At 40.0% G+C, this 16,921-nt stretch overlaps 3 protein-coding genes across 10 annotated transcripts in view; 2 read left to right on the top strand and 1 right to left on the bottom strand.

Moving 5' to 3' along the window:
- Positions 1-16,921, top strand: part of LOC145458766 (uncharacterized) — a 181,010-nt gene that overhangs the window by 93,579 nt on the left and 70,510 nt on the right. The window lies entirely within an intron of this gene.
- LOC145458767 (WD and tetratricopeptide repeats protein 1-like) lies at positions 84-9,418 on the top strand. Its single transcript, XM_080337247.1, has 2 exons — positions 84-311; positions 6,952-9,418. Exon 2 carries the CDS (start codon positions 6,962-6,964, stop codon positions 8,720-8,722), a length of 1,761 nt encoding a protein of 586 aa, XP_080193373.1. The 5' UTR covers positions 84-311; positions 6,952-6,961; the 3' UTR covers positions 8,723-9,418.
- The window catches only part of LOC145458762 (protein unc-79 homolog), a 37,165-nt gene continuing 30,164 nt past the window's right edge, over positions 9,921-16,921 (bottom strand). For 4 of the 8 annotated variants that reach the window (XM_080337229.1, XM_080337230.1, XM_080337234.1 and 1 more), the window contains 11 exons: positions 16,477-16,590; positions 16,316-16,420; positions 16,137-16,226; positions 15,197-15,286; positions 14,937-15,130; positions 13,679-13,868; positions 13,064-13,114; positions 11,966-12,112; positions 11,003-11,080; positions 10,653-10,803; positions 9,921-10,174 (listed from right to left, as the gene is read on the bottom strand). In XM_080337229.1, the coding sequence (XP_080193355.1) occupies positions 10,074-10,174; positions 10,653-10,803; positions 11,003-11,080; positions 11,966-12,112; positions 13,064-13,114; positions 13,679-13,868; positions 14,937-15,130; positions 15,197-15,286; positions 16,137-16,226; positions 16,316-16,420; positions 16,477-16,590 (1,311 nt within the window). In that variant the 3' untranslated portion in view covers positions 9,921-10,073. Of the gene's footprint in view, positions 10,175-10,652; positions 10,804-11,002; positions 11,081-11,965; positions 12,113-13,063; positions 13,115-13,678; positions 13,869-14,936; positions 15,131-15,196; positions 15,327-16,136; positions 16,227-16,315; positions 16,421-16,476; positions 16,591-16,921 lie in introns of those variants that run through there. The other 4 variants (XM_080337232.1, XM_080337233.1, XM_080337235.1 and 1 more) reach the window with 4 other exon arrangements.

The raw sequence follows: 16,921 nt of genomic DNA, 5'->3' as shown, positions 1-16,921 counted from the left end.
TCCAATCATGCACTTTAATTTGATTATACATGATGTTCGACCCTAGTCAAAACTATGCAATATCCTGCTCTTTTATTACAGTACGCTACGTTTGAATTTCAAATACAGCCTGAAATCTTTAGATCATCAAACCAGAATTTTGCTCCAAAGTCCATCCAAAATACAAATCCGGTACTTCTGAAGTGACGACGGAGACTCTGTAGTCGACGTTAACGACGCGGGCGACGATAGGCGACAAAATAAAAACGGAGGAAAACAGGAGTGACGCGATCGACGCTATCTACCAATCCGACGTGAGCGACGGATGAGAGGTGACATTATCAAAATAGGGAAACCGATATTGTATATCTAACTCACAAGGCCGACGGACTAATAAATAAATCGCATTAAAATTTCGCATGTAAATATCGGCATAATCAACCTCAGTTTTATTATACATTTGTTCGATTCAAGTTATACGACCAGAATTAGAATTTATACTTTGTCCGAAAGAATGAACGAACTTTCTTAAAAGAACTCTGGGCTGATGAAATGCCGTGAAACCGCAAGTTCTCGTTTTACAAACGTATGAAGTGATGGTACTGAACGGGATAATCACAATTCACATGCGGTCATTGGGTCGAGGTGGATGTGGATTGAGTGGTCGTACTTGTTCTTTTCGATATAATCCTATATGTCCATTAGATCGCATTTTGTCTTGTGTTGTGCCTTGCGTGTCGTAGGCGGATTAAAATAATAGAGACCGAATATAGAGCGTAATGGTTAAGCGTCCGGCTTCTTGGTCGGTAGTTCGATCCCCGACCTGGTCAGACCAAAGACCTGATTAGTAACACTGGTATCCATGAATTCCCCGCTTGGCGCTCATGCATTACTGGGATAGCATCGAGGGGAGGTGCAAGACTTAAAAAGCCGTACCAGCATAGCAATTTACATCGTTGTCAAATCATGCACGCATGGTTTGCATATGCACAGATCGTGTGTAATCAGTGCATGTATATCATGAGTTGGTGTATGCTGCAAAAATATCAAGGACAAAAATAAACAACGTCATTGATTTTCCATTATTTGTTGTCTTTGGCGCTCCTTAGCGGACCCACTGCAGAAAATGTGTCAACAACAAACCATAACGAAACAAACGGTAGTCGGGTAGTGTAGAAATTACTGAATGGTTGTGACTGTGTGCGTTGAATTGCTGCACGTTCTGCACTCGAAAGTTTTTCGAAATTAATTCAGCAGTGGCTCGATATATGCTAATCCACTAATCAATGTTTCAATGAATGTGGATATTGTCCCTCCGAATGTTTCGAAATCCCGAGAATGCCCTGAAAATTGAAAAAAGATTTTTCTCTAAAAACTAACCGTAGCCGACTACCGGTATAGCCTCATGTATGGTAGTAGCAATGAATAGTTGATTTTGCTGCATTAAACGAGCCTCATTATAGTGTCAGAATGTGCTTCGTTTTGGTTTTATTTCCAATTCTTGATTGCTTTAGATGTAATCCATCAAGATGAACAACCAATTTCAAATTCATTGGCGAGCTTTGGCAGTTTATTAGTATATCAACACTAATTTTTAATAGGAATACAAATGATTTTCGTTCAGAATTAGGCAGTTCATTGAATGTTCTGTCTGGATTCTGAGTCATGAATGACCTTTACCATTACTGTTTGGTTACTGACAGAGCTAGGTATATAATAGTCGGAGCCAGTACTCATACTCGTATATAGTGAAATGCATTTTCATTACAACCAAAGAGATTTTATGTGCATGGTACTTGCTCAAGTGGTGATGTGTTTATATACTTTCACTTAACTTTCGAGTTCATTGAGGCCAAACTATATATAGGACTACGGTAGGCCTATACTGTTCAAACCAGGGTTGTAATGACTCGAGTCATGACTCGACTCGAGTCAGACTCGAGTCACGATTTTTTTGTGACTCGACTTGACTCGAGTCCTTTTCTTGAAATTGGAAAATGACTCGACTCGACTCGAGTCAATATTTGGATTGACTCGACTTGTACTCGAGTCATTACGCATGACTCGACTCAAGTCATTGACTCGGCTTATTTTATATGACTTGAAGGTGAAGAAATTTGGGAATTACAATGGTTAGATCAACGCATGTGACGAATTCTGTCGACATCGCTATTTGTCACCACTGCTTTCGTTGCACTCGTCTGATATCAGATATGCCGCCGTAAAAACAAAAGACAATGGTACATAGTAGCCAGAGATGAGCGGATTTGAAATTTTTATGTCCTAATCCAATCCAAATCCGAAGCTTCAAATCCAAATCCAAAACCTAATCCATAACTTTTTCATATTCAAGTCCATGTCCAATCCTAATCCGATTCAAACTGGAAATTCAGAAAAAAACTAATTTATGCAATGGAATGATTTGAAAATTTTCTTTCACAACCAACGATTCACTTGATTCAAGATAACCTAGTAACCATAAGTACATTAATAACTGATCTGAATAAAGTTTGTCGCCATTCGCCACACGACATTTCAATCTCTCAGAAAATACGTCAATCCAATCCAAATCCTAATCCGTTCTGAAAAAAATGTCTAATCCAAATTCAATCCAAATCCGACAAAATTTCACAAATCCTGTTTTTTCAAAACCTAATCCTAATCCGTGCTCATCTCTGATAGTAGCAAAGAGCAATGCATTGTACAAAATAATCCCGTGGTGAAGAGGTAATAGTACTCAAGACTTTTCAATTATACAAGCAAACAATCGAAGCAAAGTCCAATTAGAGCCAATGAAATGACTCAGATGGTCAAGTAGCCTACTTGGAAGAGACTGATAAGCTCATGTGTAGATTTGAAGGCGATGATTCTTTGTATTTTTGGGCGACTAGAATGGATGAGTATCTAATGCTCTTCAGTGTGGTTCAAAATTGCTTTTCAATTCCTGCATCTAATGCACCAGTGGAACGTGTATCCAGTAAATGTGGATTATTCTAAGGCCATGCCGCCTCAACATATATGAGAATCTCCTTTCCACTTTAGTATTTTTCAAGTATAACTCATTGATTTGATCTGCTGTCTGTATAAACACACAATACCCTCCGTCCATTTGACGTTTTGTTAGATATGTGCATTGTGCACGTGAGTAATATGAATGGCTAATGTTGTGTGATGTTTGTACAATAGGGCCGATCAAAAATAACTTCTTTTTTATTCTACATGGTGGCTACTTGATTAAATTGTTACGTTGCATAAAAAGAACACTGAATCTGGCTTAATTTTAAATTGTGGAATCAATGATATGAGAGGAGAAAATATTGGATTTGAAAATACATGGAGTATTTTTAGTGAGAAATGATTTCATATAATATACTTACATACTAGTAGTAAGTCGACTATTTTTTCATATTCAAAATATTCCACTCTAATAACTTCGCTTCTTCTAGTTGGAATTGAGCCAAATTTGCCATGAATCATACTTTTACACAATCTAACAATATCATGAGGTAGCCGGTAAAATTCGAAAGTCTCTTTGTAATTAATTCAAAATATTTTCTCTTAGCATTGCTTTCTACTGGTTGGAATTGAGCCAAATTTAAGTTCTTTCAGATAATCTAACAATTTTAAGAAGTAGCCTCCTTTTTAAGATTCTGCCCTCATTTTTGAGAATTTTTGGTAAATGTAGAAAAAATTCGACTAAGATAACAGTAAATCAGCACTAAAGTAACGCTCCAGGGACTACTTCGAGAGCTGAGCAGGAAAGTTGACATTTTTCTGGTCAACCACCTGATTTAATGTGAAAGCAAAACCGTACCTCTACAAAAACGTTTATTTGTTGATTCTCTACCAGCTTGTATCTAGACGTGAATTCGTAGGTTCTCTATCAGATAGTATGTAGACGTGAATTCGTTAATTCTCTATAAGCTATTTGTGAGCGGTCGTCGATGTGCTAGTAATAAAAACTGAGTGCTTGCATTTGTGATATATCAGACTGACAGATATTTGATTTAAAGTTCTAAGATTAGTAAAGTTATCGTATTGGCGGCCTGTCTCGTCTATCTGTAGCATCGGTAAATGAGGCCAGGAACTGTCCGTTATCTGCCTAAATAAACATGTGCCAAGACTATGATAGGGACAAAATAAGCATGTTTGGCAAGCAAGGAATTCGATATCACCCAAGCAGGATTGAAAACATAAGTTGAACATGACTTCAATACTGTGACTTGGACTCGACTCGAGTCATAACACTATGACTCGGACTTGACCCTTAAAACGGTGACTTGGACTCGGACTCGAGTCGGTGATGAATTGAAAATGACTCGACTCGACTCGAGTCAAAACCACAAAAGTCAGATTGACTCGTGACTCGGAACCATGTGACTTGGTTACAACCCTGGTTCAAACTTGTATTTTGACAAGTAGATGAATAATGTATGCATAGGCCAATATGGAATCGGTGTCTCGTGCATACCAAAGATTCTACCGACTACACACAGGTGTGACGCTCAGAACCGTCTTGGCACACCAAAGATATCACGCTAAACGTACCGGGATTCCAACTCGGCGCATAGGAGGCCTATATAAGTCATCCGTATGCATATAAGGATGTATATGGACCAATTTATACCCGTGATTATCAGATAAATATCCCAGCATAGGTGTTAGCCTACTCTATCATGATATAATTTCGGAAATTGCACATAGTTGTGTTGTCATTATTCATTTTGCATATCAATATCACGGAGATGATTCTTGAAATTTTGGAATCTAGCACTGACGATTGATCAACAACTTTCTACAGTACAATGCACCATTCTACTTCTGAAATCTTTTTACGCGAACAGTTTTGATACCTCACTCGTACAGCTCCATATAGTTTTGGTAGACTGTCTTGAAAATCACTACTAGCCTACTCGTATAATTGAGTGGTATTATCAATGAAAGGACGTAGTTTATTTTTGTCCTTGATGTTTTTTGTGGCATATACACCGACTCATGATACACATACACACGATCTGTGCATATACATACCATGAGTGCCTGTTTGGAATCGGTGTCCTGTGCTCACACTATATTTCATTTTTTAATTATTTTTTATTAAATTACTTTAACTTGGAAAATCATCGCTGCTCACCTGATATATTGATTACCAGAGAACCCGGCCTTACAAACTTGGCCCTCGGAGAACCCGGCCCTCGGAGAACCCGGACTTCGGAGAACCCGGCCCTCGACGAACTCGGCCCTCGGGAAATTTTGTATATCAAGCACGCGTGGTCTACTTGTTGTGGTATTCATGGTGTTTTTCGGCTACTCTGGACCTCGGTGAATGCGGCCCTCGAACAATTTTGAATTAAAAATGCATTAAATGTGAACCCGGCCCTCGGGAAATTTTGTATTCACCGGCAACCCTAATATCCCACCTCCGGCAACCCTAATATCCTAACCCTAACCCTAATATCCCACCTCCGGCAACCCTAATATCCCACCTCCACCAACCCTAATATCCCCCCTCCCTCAACCCTAATATCCCACCTCCGGCAACCCTAATATCCTAACCCTAACATCCCACCTCCGGCAACCCTAATATCCCACCTCCACCAACCCTAATATCCCCCTCCCCAACCCTAATATCCCCCCTCCCCCAACCCTAATATCCCACCTCCAGCAACCCTAATATCCTAACCCTAAGATCCTACCCCAACCCTAATATCCTCCCTCCCCCAACCCTAATATCCTAACCCTAACATCCCACCTCCACCAACCCTAATATCCCACCTCCCCCACCCTAGTATCCTACCCGATCCCAATGTCCCACTCCCCGAACCCTAATGTCTCCCTCCCCCCCTACCCTACCCCACCTCAACCTACAGTTGCAATAACGAGCAGACCACGCGTGGTTGATATGTGAGCAATAACAATCGTTGGGATATATTTTTCATCTGAACAAGTCACACACAATATACAATGCGATAAGACCCAATGCGATGTCATGAACAGATACGAGGATGTCGCACGTCCGCCCCTCGCCAAGTCAATCCAACAATGAGCCGACCACGCAATCGTGATCACGTGATCTGATCACGCCGTGACTGCGTGACCTACGCATGCCCTGACCTCCTTACAAGACCGACAAATCAGTTGATAATAACATTATTAGTTTATTAATTCATATTAATACTTGTTAATACACTTAATTTCAAAATTTCCCGAGAGCGGAATTCACTGAGGGCCGAGTTCATCGAGGGCCGGGTTCTCCGAGGGCCGGGTTCTCCGGGGGCCGAGTTTGTAAGGCCGGGTTCTCCAAGGTCCGGGTTCTCCGGCAACCGATATATCAGGCAAAAAGGCCAGCGATTCCAATCAGGCATGAGTGCATATGCCGCTGGACAAGGAAGTGCAGATATAGCCTATACGGCTTTCTTAGTCATGCATTACCCCTCCATGCTATCCCAGTAATCCATGAGCGCCAAGCAGGGAAGTCATGTATACCAGTGTTATTAATCAAGTCTTTGGTCTGACCCGGCCGGGGATCGAACCCACGACTTGCCGATCAAGAAGCCGGACGCTTCACCATTACACTATCTTGTCGAAAAATGACTGTTTTAGCGACATCTTGTTTCTTACCAAAACATTTGCTATGTGTAAAGAGGTATGCCATGAAATTATTTTGAGAAAGCACTTTTTTTTCAATGCAAGTAAAATTTGCTTTCTGACCTTTGGTGTTGAATCATTCATCTCGTAATTTCGATACATGAAGCACATGGACAGTTTTTAAATTTGTTCATAGGCTACCATACCATTGTATCTCTCTCATCATTCTTTCAAGAGTACCTTGAAATATAAATATTATTTGTGAATTTGTCGGTGTATTATAATTACATATCACTACATGTAGTATAAAATCTGGCTAAAATATGTACATTTTGCATACCACTACTAGCTTTATTAATCCTTTGCCATCTATCTTTTTGGCAGAAACATTGATATGACGGACCACCATATAACTCAACTTGCCGCGAGAGAAACTACGGCGAGACGAACTCGAAGTTTCCGACGAACAAATGACGTAACAAATTTTGCCATCGAAAATTTAGAGTTGGAGCAAACGCTACATGGTCACGAGGGCTGCGTCAATTGTCTGGATTGGAACGAATGTGGATCTATGCTCGCCAGTGGATCGGACGACACCAAAGTCATAATATGGGATTTCAATGGATATCACGCATTGAAGAAAGTTGATACGATGCACCGCGGAAATATTTTCTCAGTCAAATTCATGCCCCGCCAAGACAATGTTATAGTAACTGGCGCCGCTGATGGACAAGTCTTTGTTTATGATGTAACAGACTCATCGCCAATCGGCTCTGCATCAGTTCCCAGCCGAGTCAAAAGAATCGTCACGACCAACGCCGAGCCACACATTTTCATTAGCGCATCGGAAGATGGTCAGGTCACACAATATGATATACGTGGCGATTTGCAAGCCAGCAAGCAAGTCTTGGTTAATGTAGCGGAAGTTGATAACACATTAGAGTGCAAATGCGTTGCGATAAGTCCGACAAATCCTAATTATTTTGCAATTGGTTGCAGTGACCCTATAATACGAATGTACGATCGGCGCAATTTAGGTGCAGAGAACGCAGTAAGTTTTGCGCCCGGTCATATTTTCTCAACAAAACCTACAAGAGAATATGTAACTACCTATCTCGCATTCAACGCCTCAGGAAACGAACTTCTTGCCAACATTGGTAATGAACAGATATATTTATTCGATATCAACGACACTGTAAAGCCATATGTGCTCCCACTTGTACACGTTGAAGGCACTTCACAAGAACTTGAAAATTCAGGTGACAAGACGGGATACTCGGTGAATCGCTCTAACCGACGTGAGTCGTGGTCCTCGAAATGGCGCACCTACCACACATTAGGAAATAAACGTTACGACAAGCGAATGTATTCCTCAGCCATATCAATGTACAGTAGTGCATTGCGCGAAAAACACAGCCCGCTTTTGTTCAGCAACCGTGCCGCTGCTTTCATCAAAAGGAAGTGGGCGGGCGATAACTATGCAGCTTTGAGAGATTGTTGCTCTGCACTTTCCATCGACCCGGCCATGGTCAAAGCTCATTACCGCTTAGCACGATGCTTATTGAATTTAGAGCACGTACAAGAGGCTGAACAGTATCTGGAGCAGTTCCGAAAAATCCACCCCGAACACACGGACAGTCCTGCGTTTCGATCTCTCGATGAGTCCGTGAAAACCGCCAAACAAAATAAGTCCGGTAGTGATAAATCGCCTGTAGTAGACATGTTTGATTACAAATACCGTTATGTTGGACACTGTAACACCACCACAGATATCAAAGAAGCTAACTTTTTCGGTGGTAACGGGCAATTTATAGTTGCCGGGTCTGATGAAGGCAATTTTTATGTTTGGGAGCATGACTCCACTAACTTAGTAAGGGTGATGCGTGCTGATTCAGGTGTAGTAAACTGTCTGCAGCCTCACCCGTCGTGTTGCATGTTAGCCACGAGCGGTTTGGATAACGATATAAAACTGTGGTCTCCCAAAATTTCCGAGGAAAAGAGTAAATTTCTTGTGGAGTCGACAGAGTCTTTGATGGAAAAAAATCAACAGATTATGAATAGCAATCCAATCGCAAGTTTTTTTGGACTTCATGGGTTGCCACTTGGTGAAAATGATATACACGTTGCGCAAAGTGTTGGGTGTCGTCAATTTTGATGGACATGCCCATAGTCAACGTTGGCGTGTTAGCCGAGACTAATGAGTCAGATCTGTATACGAAAAGTGATCACTTCAAACTGCGGTATTGGGATTATATATAGACTTGTGGATTTGCATCAACAAAATATTATGTGAAATGCGAATATTCTCTGAATCTTGAAGGAGATAGAAATCGATTTTTTGATTGGGCAGCTCTACCGTTTCGAAATGCAATCTAGTGCTTGACTTTAAACTTGTGACTTGAATGATGATTATCACTAGGTATTAGTAATTAGTCATATTTGCAATCGTGTTTCGAAACAAATTGGCATTTCAGTAATGATTCTCATTATAGTCCTTACGTGATGTTCAGAACCATATTGACACACAATGCCAGAAAACCGGGTGTTTGAAATGTAGACGTTTTTGTGGCAAATGGACTTGTATTAATGATAATGAAGTATAAAACCCGGGAAATTTCAGTTTCCAAGACAAAAATTGTTTATGCTGGCCAATGAAAATGGTGCGTTACACACAAGCAGTAAACCGATTCATACTAATTCACGTACATTATTATCTATCATTTTCCGAGTAACTTTCAGAACCTTATTTCAAGAATTCTTTGGTGTTATTATTTATCGTATAAATTTCTTTATTATTGTATTAAATTCTTTTTGTTGCGAATTTGAAATGCATATATACCGGTATGTCGCATTTTTCGTGTTCGTCAGTAATCGCTCTATCATGATAGAGGGCAGGGTAGACAGCACGTATATTTTTGCCCTCGATGTTTTTGTGACGTATGCACACCGACTCGTGAAATGCTAGGGTTACCCAAGTTACGCACCTGCGGGTATTTTGGGAGTTGAGCCGGAAAGTTAACCTTTTTTTTATCAACCAACCACGAAGACGGGACAAATTTACTGCTTTTTTTCTGGATTTTACTGCAGTATTGTAAGTCTGAAAATTTTGAAAAAGCACCTCTTCACATTTCCAAAATACTGTAACCCTATGATATGCATACCATGAGTGCGTGATGTACTAAAGCTTACTAAGTCTTGCACCACCTGTCCATGCTATCATAGTAATGGTGAGTGCCAAGCAGGGAAGCCATGAATACCAATGTTACTAATGAGGTCTTTGGTCTGACCAGGCCGGGGATTGAGTGCATGACCTACCGATCAAGAAACCAGACGCTCCACCATTACGATTGAAATTTCGACGCTTGTTGGTATAATTTATTGAAGCATCACAAAAAATATATCAATATATTTATTCACATTAGGACATGAAAATATATGGTGCAAAACGACATGATGGAGGAAGGTATTTTGACACATCTGTAATTCGCTCATCTCTTGTGGCAAAATTATCGAACTATGTACAGATCATCAGCCTGTCTGCCAACTTCGGCAGATTCTAAGACATTCTTCATTCTGTTGGCGATATCAAGTAACTTCTGACCGTCACCTGAAAATATCCACATTTTCAAAAATCCAGCATTGATAGGGTTGATTTTAATCCCTTGTTACATCAAGAAATGAGCAAATTCGATGGACAGGCATGTTCTTATCAGGGATATCTATAACTCTAGACATTCCTGGTTCTCGACATTAGCTTAACCGTGTTACTCTCTGAATATCGCGGATGACAACATTGACAAAGCCGTGTACAAGAAGTTAAATTTTCATGCCATGTAGATTAGGCCTACTATACCAGGACAATACCTAATCGTAGAAGAGAATAACATATTGTGATGTTTTTTTTATCCAGCAAAAGTGCAGCTGCAAGCCAATAATTATTATTTCATTATAATTTACAAACACAAATAACCAGCTTCATTACCAATTAGAAAACACCAACAGTATTTCAAAACTTTACGTAATATGCCCATTGCTCAAACGTTAACATCACAGATTCAAAAAGAGGAGATATAAATCACAGTTACCTGCTTTTTTAAACGGAAAGTTCACCACGTTTCTGGTCGCAGAAGCCGAGGGATACTTATCATATTGATGCATGGTCGGCAAGTAGTTGGTATCGTAGTAATCAGATCTTGGATTTCTGCTCTCTAACATAACCTTCCATAGTGAGCGAAGCTTGAAAATCAATGACATACCGTGATATAACTATATTGCGATATATCAATTGCTTGCTACAGTAGGAAAAGGAAATGTGGCTATTTGTCTATTGGATGAATAGATTCCGTATTGATATTCTCCTAGTACTGCAATACGGTAGTGCATAGTAATTAGGATTTTAAGCATTAAAATAGAAGTGATTTAGTGAGTTGTATACCTGGAAAACAACCGCATAATTGCAATCTTCGAGACTTTCCAACAACGAAACAACATGATCATACACAAGATCAGCCATCTGTAAAAACAGATAAGTGTGTAGTTGTCTACTCACAGTTCGACACGAAATAACACACAAAATGTCATTTTGAGATTATATAGAGATACTTTCACAGGTAAAAGTAGTGTAGCAGAGGCAGATGTTAAAGTCATCAATGCTACTCGATTATAAATTTTGAAGAGGCGAATCATTTTAGAGTAAGGGTATATATAGAAAAAAGATGCTTAAACACCAAATCAAGCACATAGCTTGCAGTACCCTCCGATGGCGCATCTCTGGTGTATTTGTTACCAAATGTGAACGATGTGACTGCTGCAAATGGGTGCATTTCAGAGATCAAGTTCTGTGAACAGGATACAGTGGCTCTATTTGGATATAACAATTTGGTGAATTGGTTCGCAAAAATCTACTTTTGACTTGACGGAATTTAAAGTGAAAAGCGACTTTGAAAACAGTAGATGTAGATCTCAAAAAAAATGATAACTATGACTTGAAAATACGAATAATAAACTGTCGAGGAGGCATGCACGCTGAATGAAACGTAAATGAAGATAATATAAAAGGACAAGTGACAAAAAAGGTTGCATGTGACAGAAGGCGAGATCGATATGGCAGGCCGTGGTCCGGTAAACCAGAGGCCCAACTAGTATTCATTAGCATGCGTGAAATTGTGAAGTTAATTCTTGAAATTATGAAAGCTATCGCTGGTGATTCAAAAAAATCTACGACGCGTCATTCTAATCTAATACATCTTTAAACCACATGAGTACTTTTCAAACCTCATGTTTTATACCTCTACTCGAAGTAGTTTACGCCTAGGCGTATCCTAAAAATCGCTACTTCCACTTGGAAATGAGTACGATCGTAAACTTCACAATCCGCCTCAGCCTGTCACGGACTCACATCGTTATTGTGCTTCAAGTGCAGATGAATGCTCGGCGTTACTCTACTCCAGAAATTCATGATCATGGGAGTGTGGACGTCTTGATCGCAGTTTTCCGCAGAAAGGGAAGCGAAGAACGAGATTTCGCTGCAGTAGATCGTCCATAACTGGAAAAGAGGAATTTTCTGGTTTACTAGGGTCTACCATATTACAACATCACGAAATTACCAACTGTGACAGGTCGAAATGACCAACGAATTGACCTGATAGTAGCCAAGTGGACTACGGTACTACTTTTCCTACTTTTTCTTCCTGTGGGGATGTTAAAGGGGCACTGCGCTCTAAAAATGATGTGGTCTCAAATTGAAGGTAAAAACGAACAAAAATTTTTGGCCGCGGCCATTACCTTCAGAACGCCACCGTAATGGAGCAGCAATTTATTGAAATTTCTACAAGACCAGCTGCCGCGGCTGCTTAACCCGTTACATGGCACGATGTCTTCACCGTCGCACTTGCTCGACGCGATTAGGCAGTCACGCAGAGAACGGATTTTAGATCGTTGTCAGCCGATGTTATGAAGGAAATTTGTCTTAAGTTTCGTTCTCTGCGTGACTGCCTTATCGCGTCGGGCAAGCGCGACGATGAAGACATCGTGCCATGTAACGGGTTAAGCAGCCGCGGCAGCTGGTCTTGTAGAAATTTCAATAAATTGCAGCTCCATTACGGCGGCGTTCTGAAGGAAATGGCCGCGGACAAAAATCTTTGTTCGTTTTTACCTTCAATTTGAGACCACATCATTTTTAGAGCGCAGTACCCCTTTAAAGATAGACATACGACCTTCTTGCAGATTACCAATGACTGCCAATTCTACAAATGCAACTAATTGACTCGAAAAATACAATCAAGATGCTCTATATACCGAGTGTGTCATAATAAAATTTAGATACTACTCAGACCACTCTATTTCCTAAAATGGCTACCAAGCTTGAGGCTCAAACCGTTGATAGCATCGAAATGTTTTCCAGACTTACAAACGAGCTTAACCAAAAGTAGTTTTTTACTGACTGCAATTGCGTCGGCAGTTTCATCGAACAACAGTCTTGCACGGTGTGGATTACCTGACAAAAATTGAAGAGATGACTCAGCGACGTTGTGCTCATTAGGAAATCCTGCAGAGAGAGGAATAAGCGTTCAGTTTAGAATCAGTGCTTGACAAACTCCCTAGCCACATCAACACTCACACTGAAGCCGGCCAATTCACCTTCCTACGTTCCAAATACACAGTCCAAACTATAAGGTGGATGCCTGATTAAAAGACCATAACTGGTCGCTTTGGCATCTTCCTCTGTTCATTACATAGTCTTATGCATCAAATTGTACATTCTGTGTGTCTTGAGCGGATGAAAATATCTTATATGACGGTTATTACCAACACACCAGATAAAATTGAACCCAACCAGTCTATGCATTATGAAATTGAGCATGAATCACCTGCACACATCTCGAGTAACAATAACCCAAACTAAAGATTGCATAATTATAGTTACTGTAGCCAAATATGGATGTTTGTTCAACAACTGTCCATAGATCATGTTTTATCATCGTTTCAAGTCTTTCCCATTTTTACATTGTATCTTAATCTTGTGGTGATTCGAAATGATGAAATTATTAATAAACTGGACGTCGTGAAGATTAGATATGTTGAAAATAGATATCCGAACAACGGAATTTACCTTCTGCAGTCCAGGAAATCCAGCCAACACCACTTGAACGATGTTGGCAATCTGCGGAGACAAAGCGGTGGGTAGGGCTTGCCAGTGCCAATGTAACTCGTTATAAAATAGGCCGATATGTGTCAAAGCTCCGACAATTATCCAAGAAAGCTTTCTCAGATGCGACACGCAATCCGAATATTCTTTCAAACTGTAAAGGAAATTTTATTGATTGAGATACATCCGACTACTTCAGTAGGTATCTACAGCAGTGTCATGGTAACGCGCTATTCACGACTTGACTCGTGTCACATTTTTCCGATGAATTGACAGACATCGCTTACATTGTATGATTTTCACCCCATACCATTTCACAAGGAGCATACACGGTGGGCAGCATTCTCCACATGTTACGCTACATAGATAACCGTGATATCGTCTTGTATTGTATTATTATGACATGGTCCAACCAACATGCATATGCATCTGCACATTCACTCAAACGATTCAGTCACTTGAAATTGACTCCAAATCGTTTGACTTGACTTGGTTCACTTTGAATGAGTGCATGACTTGACTCGTGACAAGATTTGAAAAGATAACACTTGAGTTAGTCAAGTTGAAAAATGCTATGAATCAAAAGCACCTATGACTGCAAGGTAGTGACTTGATCCCTACATTGTTCTACATTGAACATTAATGCTAGAGGTACTAGTATGCCGAGGTGGATATTAGATTAATAGACTTAGCGTAGTGTCATGTGTATCGCATTGTACAGTTTGTGTCTTGAGCAGATGAAAATTATAACACCACTGTTCATGATTATGATCAAGTATTACGTTTTCAAATGGTAAATGTACTAAATCGTGACTCGACTCGAGTCACGATTTTCTGATGACTCAACTTGACTCGAGTCATTTTCTCAAAATACGGAAATGACTCGACTCTAGTCACTCTGCGTATTGACTCGAATTGGACTCGAGTCTCAGTTGGACATGACTGACATTTCATTGTAATTTCGAAGAATAGTGAAGACTTTACCTCGAAACTGAGCAGTCAACGCAATGACTTGGACTCGGGACTCGAGTCATAATACCATGTCTCGGACACGACCTTCTGTTCGACGACTTGGACTCCCACTTGACTCGGTGAAGAATTAAAAATGACTCGACTCGCATCAAAACCATAGAAGTGATATTGACTTGTGACTCGGAGCCTTGTGACTTGGTTACAACCCTGGTTCATACTCAGCGTCTATAACACCATTATTTCTACTTACCCTTGCTGTGCACTGGGTGGTGTTTCATACACCCAAGGCAGTAACGAATAGAGTGGCTTGTCCTGTTGTTTGTCTGGCGGTTTGTCCTGCTGTAGACGTGTGAATTCGCAGCAAAGCATTTGCGCGATGGCAACCTTCACATCGCCGAAAGTTATGAAACAAGGTAGCATATTCTGACAGGGATATGTGTGATTCTGAATAGGAAGAGGTTGGAAAAAGTCTTTGCACGGGTACAAGTTTAAGTATTGTGTCTTGCCAACCTTCATATTACTGATAAATTCTGCGTCACCGAGTATTTCAAGACAGTCTTGCAGATTTGACTTCATGCACTCGATGGCGAATCCAGTTGGCTGGAAATTTGAAGGTTGATATTCAAGTCCGTTATTTATTCTAAATTCATTTTGGTCAAGTATTATTACAGACAACTTTGTAAATCATCATTTGCTACAATGTAGATTTATCTCCGATTGTGGCTTTCAGTTCTGTCAATTTTGCATGCTGGTGCATTATAACCACTCTACCAAAGTGCAATATGATAGTGCTGCGAACTTGGAGGCATTGAAAATACATAGGTTGTGGAATAATCAAACGTATAATTTTCAATCCCATAATTTACACACCAGTATCTAGTATGTTCTCTCTGATTGCACCACATACTTCGGCAGTTTAGTTTTCCGCTGCTATTTTAAGAGTATTGAAGGCAAAGCAATCATTTTTCCTACAGAGAGTATTTATTTTTCATCCATCCAAAATATGGATCAACCGGACGGTAACAATGATACAGAAAATACGCATGCAGAGTATTTGGTATCGGATAAGTATGATCGATACGACCTTGGAGATATCTGCAACGAATATTAGTTGAAAAGAATTACAGAAGAAGTAAAAAAAGGTAGTTGTTCAGTAGGAAGTAGCTTTGAGAAGACTGGCCTTCTCTGTATTGCTGTAGTTTGCAGACATTAACTATTGGTAACGTATCAGATGCATCTTGAATAAATTGAACCTGCGTTGAATGACATTTAAAAATTCAAAAAGACATCTCCATCAGTCCCCGAAAACTTTATTTTTAAAATGTTCGATTTTGATATTGAATTTGAATATCAATCACTCCTCACCCCGTACCTGTCTATTTTGAACACGTCTCGGAGTGATAAGGAGCAAACCGCTAAAACTACAAGCAGCCTGCATGTATTTTCTTACCGCATCGGCCTGGAACACATGAAATCTTCTTGCCTCCATTCCCTCATACACAGTAGATTGCAGGCAGCTGCCAACATCGACAAGTACAATCTACAAATACATATGAGTTCACATTATTACATATTAATAATCCTTGATGAGTGACCACTTTGCGTTGCATGTATCCCAACATCACTAACCTGCAATAAGATCAACATATTCTCGTACGCAAACTTGGATTTCAATTTCAAAGACGACAGCAACTCTGATACAATATGGCGCATCAAAATGCACTTTTCGCGAGGCTGCGATAAATGGTATTGAAATCTCCAGAAGTACATGACAACGTACGGCCACTCACTCTCATGAAAACATCGAAAGTAGTGCAGCATAAGGCGTACAACGGTCCGGCAGAGAAGTCCAGCGACGGAAAGATGGCTACCAACAGCTTGACAAACGTTTCGGCGAGATTTTGCTAAAATTTGAATGTTTTGTAATCCACATTTTGCGACTGATTCTAATAATCCACAAATACAAATTTGGCTCTATACGACAAATCACCTTTCCAATTGAAACGGTACGTTCAAATATGTATAGGTATGGTATCAGATTTAGTCAGTAAAATACTACCAAGTGGTTATGATTAGGTTTTTGCAACTTTTTTTTACAGCTACCGCCAGCTTCCTAAATACTCGTAAGATATGTATAATGCCGTTTTAAGCTGTTTGAAGGAATCTTATGGTGCAACTTTTTGCAACTTTTGTCCATATTTTTCATGCAACTTTTTGCAACATTTTGCAACTTTT

Source organism: Botryllus schlosseri, chromosome 16 (assembly GCF_051294905.1).
Source record: "Botryllus schlosseri isolate E-star chromosome 16, Bs_hap1, whole genome shotgun sequence".
NCBI lineage: Eukaryota > Metazoa > Chordata > Ascidiacea > Stolidobranchia > Styelidae > Botryllus > Botryllus schlosseri.
The sequence above is the reverse complement of the archived record's forward strand: the minus strand, read 5'-3'. Positions and strand labels throughout refer to the sequence as shown.

What these genes read in the sequence shown, in the direction of transcription:
- LOC145458767 (XM_080337247.1), top strand. Translation starts at nt 6,962, where the DNA reads ATGACGGACCACCATATAACTCAACTTGCCGCGAGAGAAACTACGGCG.